This window comes from Otolemur garnettii, unplaced genomic scaffold (assembly GCF_000181295.1).
Source record: "Otolemur garnettii isolate 467f Iridium unplaced genomic scaffold, OtoGar3 scaffold00151, whole genome shotgun sequence".
Lineage (NCBI taxonomy): Eukaryota > Metazoa > Chordata > Mammalia > Primates > Galagidae > Otolemur > Otolemur garnettii.
The window spans coordinates 2,057,379-2,064,977 of NW_003852546.1; the positions used below are offsets into that span (position 1 = coordinate 2,057,379).

Consider the following 7,599-nt stretch of genomic DNA (forward strand, 5'->3'; position numbering starts at 1 on the left):
GCCGAGCCACACAGCAGGTTCTTAATAAATGTTTCCTGAGTGGATGGATGGAAGAATGAATGAATGGCCATGTGAGTGAAGGAATGAAGTGCTGCCCCTTAGAGGCTGTGTGTGGGTGCATCAGTCAGACCCCCATGGCACTGGCACCCCGACATGGGCAGCTACAGCTCTGTGTGCTCCTCCTTAGCCTCCATGAGCTCCTGCATCTTCTGGGGCAGGGTCTTTGTCCAGAACTGGAGCCTGTGGGCCTTCAGGGCCCGGCCCACTGTGGGCTGTGTGTCCAGCTGCAGGTATTGCTCCTCCTCGTCGAACACGGGCCAGTGGGGCAGACCATCGCCATTGGGGTTCCTGCAAACATGTGCTCCCGCCACCCCCGGGAGAATGTAGGTCACTCCGAGGCCTGCACAGCCCAGACCTAGCTCCCTGAGTGTATCAGACAAGGCAGCTGAGCAGGCCAGGTGGGCTTGGGGAATGAGGGGGAAGGTTTCTAGATACAGGAAAGAAACCACCCCTACTAGTGTCAGCCCCATGTGGGGGCAGGGCCCCTGTCTGGTTTGACCCTGCCTCTCACATGGGTACCCCAGCACTGGTCTCCACCCTCCGGGCAGCATCAGGGGCTGGAGGAGTGGGTCTGAGTGCGTCCTCGAGCTGGGGAAGGGGCTATCAGGTAAGGAAGGACATTTTGCTATTGAACTTGCCACAGGCAAGGGGAGCCCTGGCTGGGTGTTAGCACGGAGCCCTGGCTGGGTGTTGGCACGGGGAGTGGAGGTGGGGCACCAGCTCACCCATTTCGAGCAAAGTTGGCCCAGTACTTCATCATCTTCCTGCTGAGCTGCTCTTCCTCCTCGGTGATTTCAACTGCAGAGAGGAAGAGGACACATGTCCAGGTCCGGGCCAACCCCAGTCCAGCTGCCGCTTCATGCACCACGCTCACCATCCCAGGTGCAGCTCTTCCTGCCTCCTCAGTCGCCCACAGGCCTGCTTCTCTGCCCCCTGTCCCTCCACTCTGGGATGCCAGGACCTGGCCTTTTCCAAACACTTTTCCCTCAGCCCAGCCTTTAGCTGACTGGACACTGTGCTCATTGCAGGCTCAGAAGTCAGGTTCTTTCTTCTGACACTGGGAGTCATTAAGTAACAAATATGCCTTTGAAACATGCCCTCCTGGACCCCATGCTTGGGTGGAGAGAGGTGAATGGAGCACAGGCCAGTCTAAAAACCCTTGGGTTCTAATACTGGCTCAGCATTTTGAGCTTTAATGTCTTGGACCCTGATCCCATCTTCTCTCTGTGGCTCAGTTTCCTCAACTGTACAGTGAGAACCAATTCCGCTCAGGGACCCAGCCCAGGTTCCAACTCATGCCCTAGGGAAGGAAAAAGACTCACTGTAGTTGCCCCTCATATTGGGTCTGAAAATAAAGAAAATCTCATCCCCATGGTCTGCCTTCACATGAGGTGGCTTGATGTCCTTGAAGAAGCTGGGCTTATGCTGGAACTCATAGAAGTAGACAGGGGCGTGGGAACCTGCGGGGGTAGACAGACTGTGACATGGCAGCCCCTCACTTAGGGCTTTTCTATATCACTCATGGTGACAAGACATCAAGGTCCAAATCTGTCTAGAATCTGGACAATGTGGTGGAGAGCCGCAGGCTGGAACAGGGGCAGGGGGAAGGGCCTGGTTAAATCATGGGTTGGTACCTGTAGCTCAGCACCTAGCGCTTCAGTCACATGTACCAGAGCTGGCAGGTTAGAATCCAGCCCGGGCCTACCAAACAACAATGACAACTGCAACAAAAAATTAGCCAGGCGTGGTGGTGGGCACCTGTAGTCCCAGCTTCTTGGGAGGATGAGGCAAGAGAGTCGTTTTAGCCTGAGAGTTTGAGGTTGCTGTGAGCTGTGACACTACAGCACTCTACCAAGGTTGACACAGTGAGATTCTGTCTCAAAAAATTAATAAATAAGTAAATAAATAAATGAAATAAATAAGTAAAAATAAATCATGGCCATGGATTTCCCAGCTGTGTGGGTTTTGGCAACTCATTGAATGAAGGTCACTAACTTCAGTTTTCTCAGCTGTACAGAGGCAGGGAATGTCTGTCTATTAGACTAGCCATGAGGATTTACCCAAAATCCCAGCACTCAGGGGTCCAAAAATGATGTGGGTGGGGATGTGGACACTGACAGACCTCACCTGGGACTCCCAGCTCTGAGCTGCTGCCTTGCCAGTCGGGGGTCAGGTACAAAGATACTCACTCTGAGAGTGTGCTACTCGGAGTGCAGGGATCACGAACATGGAGTCTGCCATCATCTCCTGGTACTGGCCTTGGAGGGTCTGGGGATCCCCACTGTCCCCCATGTACTCCTCCAACAACAGGTCACCAATCTCAGGAGGCAACATCTACCCCAAGTGGATCAGGAAGAGGCAGGTTAGGCCACTGCCAGGGGCAGGGAGGCAGCAGCCTCAGGGTTGGGGAGATGAGCCATGGGATGGGACAGGGAATGGGGGAGAAGGGCCAAGCTCTGAGGTGATCCCCAAAGATGCACATACCCTGGCTTTTCCTCACAGTAGGACATCTTGGTTTTCCCACCTTAGGGAGGAGAGAAGTCCCTCCCTCTCCATCAGGGCAGGACCTCAGGAGCCTCACCAACACTTGGGACGTTTTCTGCAGAATATCTTTCCAGGCCTCTCTGTCTGTTCCCTTCCTTGGCTCATCCATGCCCATGACCTGTGTGGTGAGGAGAGAGCCACAAGTTGGGGAGGGATTGGCCTGGAGCTTTTCAGCCCCAAGACCACCACTCACTTGTGACCGGATGGACTCCTCTGGGCACACGAGGGCTCAGGGTTGGGTCTCACCTTGGGGATGACCCAGCCATACTCATCATTGTTGACTCCAATGATGCTGGGGACAGGCTGGAAGTCAGCTGAGGCCAGCAGCTCCTCAGGATGCTTGGGCAAGAAGGACCCATCTACCACACCAGGGATGATCTTGAAGGCCTGAGAGGCATTCAAAGTTAGGGAGCAAGGTTAGCTAGCAGACATTTGCTGCTGTCCTATGAGAGTGTCCACCCCTTCCTAGCTCATCCCAGGATGTTTCCATCCACCCTGGGAGACTCTGCCCCAGGCTTAGCACACCCTGGCCTCCACTTCATCCAGGGCCATGAGAACACTAAGGCATGCAGATGGGGTAACTTGCTCAGAACATACAAAGGACATCCAGCCTGCCTGCTCCACACCCCACCTGCCCTCTCATCCACTCCCATATCCCTTTAGCCACACCTTGTTAATAGCCAGAATCTCTTCTTCACTCTTGCCCCGCAGGCAGCCCACCAGGGCCTCTGAATCAACCTGGTCACAGGCAGACAGGTTGGCCACCATCTGTAAAGGGACCGGAGAGGGGCTGGCTTATCATTCCTGGTAAGGGAGAGGACCAAGGCCCTGGCTGGGGGCAGGGACACCCCATATGCAGGATATTATATGTGGTTTCCTGCCATTTGGGGACTGTTTCAACCTCCTCCACAATTCTGCACACGATGGGGACCCACAGGGTGGTAGCTCTGCAGTCTACAGAATGTACCCAGCCTCTGCAATGGCAGAGATCTGTGGGTTCTGACCCTCAAGCACCTCAGCCATCAGGAGTAGGCAACAGTTCCCAGAGCACCCCAATGGTCCTTGCTGTCCACATTTGACAGACAGAGGCTCTGAGATGAAGTGACAAGACAGCACATCTGGGCTTCCAGGGCTGAGGGCACTCACCATGGAGACTTTGTCAGATGAGCTGACCATGAGACTAGGCAGCAAGGCCACACCACTCTCCATGATGGCACCATGGAAGAGTCCTTGGGACATGGGGGAGACAACATGCAAGGACACACTTGTGCCACCTGCAGACTCCCCAAAAATGGTGACACGGTCTGGGTTGCCTCCAAAGTGGGCGATATTCTGCTGGACCCAGCGTAGAGCAGCTACCTGATCCAGGAAGCCCCAGTTGCCAGTTGCGTGCTTGTCTCCAGTGCTGAGCAGTGTCAGAGACAGGGATTACAGGCTGTCCTTTATCCATTCAGCCCATGTTGCCCAGTCCAACCCCAATCTCACCTGAAGAAGCCCAGGACACCCAGGCGGTACTGGATAGTGACCACCACCACGTCCTCAAAGGCTGCCAGCATGGAACCATCATACATGGAAGCCATGCCCATGACAAGCGCACCACCATGGATCCATACCATCACCTGGGGAAATCAAGGCACATACTGTGTGGCTCCTTCCCAACCCAAACCCCACCAGGGCTCCTACCTTGACCAACCACTGCTTTGTCCACCTGTCCACACAGAAAGCTGTCTTTCAGATCATCCTATATGAACATTAACCAAAAACGTCCTCCATTCTCATAAGCCCAAGACTCCATGACTGAGTCTTTTGTGGCCTTATAGGGCAGCCCTGAGGCACTTAAGTGGGTCCCTGGGATATAGGTTCAATGAATGAGCCCTGCCTCCATCCAGGGACACAGCTTTGATCTCTGGTAGCAGTCAGAGCTTTATGACCCCATGGGTCAGCTGCCCACTCTGGGTAAAAAGCACTTCTTGAATCTGTTAGTGCAGTTGTTCTCAACCATCCTAATGTCACAGCCCATTAATACAGTTGAGAACTGTTGTGTTAGTGAGAGAGGCTTCTCAACAGGGTCCACACTGCAGTGGGTCCTAAGCTAATACTGCCTTTTCTAGTCTTCCTAGTCTAGAAGAAATGTCCTCCCATCCCCTAGCTAACTGTGACCTGACACTCACGGGCAGGTTAGAGCCCTCATGGGTATGGGCAGGTGTGTAGATGCTGAGGTACAGACAGTCCTCGGACATGGGGATGGAAGGCATGGTCACGTTGAACATGGTCAGAGCCTCTTCATTCATTGAAGTGAGATCCTGAGGACACCTGGTGGCCATGGCAGAAAGTCAGTTCAGGGCTTGTGCTATGGTGAAAAGCTGATTCTGGGGCCAGATTTGCTCCCATTTGCCATTAACTCCCTTCCCCCCAATATCCTGCTCACACATGATCCTCCTCTAAAGTCCCTTCCCATCAAGTTTCAGGACTAAGGCTTGGGGAAGCTGGGATGGAGCTTAGACTTCCAGGGAACCCTCAAGTTTATTTCTTAACTTTTACATTTGTTTTGTAGAGATGGGGGATGGGGTCTTTGCTATGTTGCCCAGACTAGTCTCAAAGTCCTGGACTCAAGGAATCCTCCCACCTCAGCCCCTAAAGTAGCTGGGACTACAGGCATAGTCCACTGTGCCAAGTTCTCAGGGTTGTTGAGGGCCTTGTATATCAGTCCCCCGGGGCCAGGAACTTGGCCCTGAGGGGTCCCTATGAGAACACTGGCTGTATGCCTCTATGTGTTGACATTCACCACCGAATCCCTGTACCCACTCAGGCCTGCAACAGGGGAGTAGCCCATAGACAGGTGCCTCAAGAATGAATGAATGTTAATTTCTCATGAGAAGAGCAGGGGGACATCCTGCACCCCAATTCTAGACTTTCAGGGAACCTCACCATTCCCTCAGCATTCAGTTGTAAGAGCACACCTATGTCCCATGGCCAATGGCACCTGGCCCTGTCAGTGACACAGGGACTGTGGAGAGTGGAGATCCCCAGGGAGCCACTATTGCTGCTCTCCACAGGGGTCTACAGTATCTGCTTGCTAGAGTCAGGGGCTCCTACAAGGGTCATAACCTCTCCCAGAGATGCCACCCCCTGGTGGCATAGAACAGTTGGCATAACTAGAGTCTGCGGGGATGTGTGTCTGCTCCTCCCTTCAGCACCTGGAGCTAATGCCCCCTGAGTGCCAAGCCCTCAGCCAGGAGGCTGGGAAAGTTGCTCCTCCCTATTGAGCCTTGGGGTGCTCATTGAAGTAATGCACGTGGGAATCCACTAAACTCACAGGGAAACTGGCTGTAGAGTTTTGGTGAAACCACAATTGTAGCCTGGCTGAGGTCATGGTACCCCAACCCCTATCCCAGGGCCTGGACCACCCTGGACCCTGGGAGGACTTACATGGCCGGGTGCGAGGTCCCATCTCTCACACCACTCCAAGATTCAGGAAGTTCAGGAGGTGCAAACCGCAGCGGCCCTACAGGTGGCTTGGCAAAGGGGATTCCCAGGAAGGTGTGGACCCCCACATCAGTGCCCTTCACGTGGGTGAGGCTCCCCCGCACCTGCCCCGTGTGTGTGGTTCGGATGGGGCTGGCAGGGTCCTGACCTGTGGGCAGAGACACAGACACAAAGATTAGGTGTCCCTGATCAGCAGCCCTCCCAGATGCTGGTATTGCCACCTCCTTGCTATTCTCAGCTCCATTCAAGGGACCCTGATCCACAAGCTGTGACACTGTGTCCTGACCCCCACCTTCCAGGCATGTCCCCAGCCTATCCCACCATGCTCACAGAGGCTCTTTGGGGCTGGCCACCACCATTCAGCCCTCGGAGCTTCAAACAATGGTCACATGCCCTTTGTGGGGTGAGAGTGTCCTTTCAACCAACCATGTGCCGGGTCACATGAGGCAGTGCTCCTATTGTGGGAATCTGACAGGCAGGTCCTCAGGGACCTCATGGTCCGGGTGGCGAGAAATGACATGAAGAAAGCATCCTCCGAACCAGAAATGATCTTTGTGAGAAGAGCTATGAATGAGGAGCCGCTGTGACTGGGACCCACAAAGCCCAGGCTGCCTGCTATGAAGATCAGGGAGGGAGGGACAGATTGAGTTATCTACCGGATAAAGGTGGCATTTGGGGGAGTGTGATGGCTCACTCATACCTCCCTAAGCCTTGAACTCCCAGGTTCAAGTCATCTTTCTGTCTTACCCTCCTGAGGAGCCATGACCACAGGCCACACCACCACGCCTCATTAATTTTTTTTTTTTATGGAGATGGGATCTTGCCATATTGTCCAGGCTGGTCTTGAACTCTTTTGGCCTCAAGTGTACCAAAGTGCTGGGATGATAGGCGTGAGTCACTATGCCTGGCCTCAACATTCTTAACAAGTAGTTTCTACAAACAAATAAGACAAATGCCAGCTGCACAGTATAAAAAGAGCAGTGCAGAAGGACATTCATAGGAAGCAAGGCAAATAAATGGTTGTTCAACAAATGGAGAGATGTTCGTCTCACTCGAGGTAAGAGAAATGCACTTGAAATCTCATTATGATGTCAACCACTTACTTTGTCAAACAAAAAAGCAAGACAATCAGATACCACACATTTTGTAATGGAAGTACACGGCACATCATATAAAGTAGTCTTGTCAGAAAAACAAAATGCAAAACCTAACACCTGAATCTGATTAGGCCTGTAGAATATAAGTACAAGCTTACAGGGTATACAGGGCTAGAGGAAGAGTTAAAGGACGCCACTACTGGCTTGGCGCCTGTGGCTCAAGTGGCTAAGGCACCATCCACATACACCTAAGGTGGTGGGTTCGAATCCAACCCGGGCCCACCAAACAACAATGACAGCTACAACCAAAAAATAGTCAGGCGTTGTGGCGGGCGCCTGTAGTCCCAGCTACTTGGGAGGCGGAGGCAGGAGACTCACTTGAGCCCAGGAGTTGGAGGTTGCTGTGAGCTGT

The 7,599-nt window shown here is 53.3% G+C and overlaps 1 protein-coding gene across 1 annotated transcript in view; it reads right to left on the bottom strand.

The window, feature by feature from the left end:
- Nucleotides 1-6: 6 nt before the first annotated feature.
- The window catches only part of LOC100964610 (cocaine esterase), an 11,253-nt gene continuing 3,660 nt past the window's right edge, over nt 7-7,599 (bottom strand). The window contains exons 2-12 of the mRNA XM_012811130.2: nt 6,034-6,238; nt 4,776-4,917; nt 4,090-4,223; nt 3,751-4,009; nt 3,274-3,372; nt 2,851-2,991; nt 2,642-2,722; nt 2,250-2,394; nt 1,383-1,520; nt 786-858; nt 7-348 (exon numbers count right to left, since the gene is read on the bottom strand). Coding sequence (XP_012666584.1) covers nt 162-348; nt 786-858; nt 1,383-1,520; nt 2,250-2,394; nt 2,642-2,722; nt 2,851-2,991; nt 3,274-3,372; nt 3,751-4,009; nt 4,090-4,223; nt 4,776-4,917; nt 6,034-6,238 — 1,604 coding nt within the window. The 3' untranslated portion in view covers nt 7-161. The remainder of the gene's footprint in view (nt 349-785; nt 859-1,382; nt 1,521-2,249; nt 2,395-2,641; nt 2,723-2,850; nt 2,992-3,273; nt 3,373-3,750; nt 4,010-4,089; nt 4,224-4,775; nt 4,918-6,033; nt 6,239-7,599) is intronic.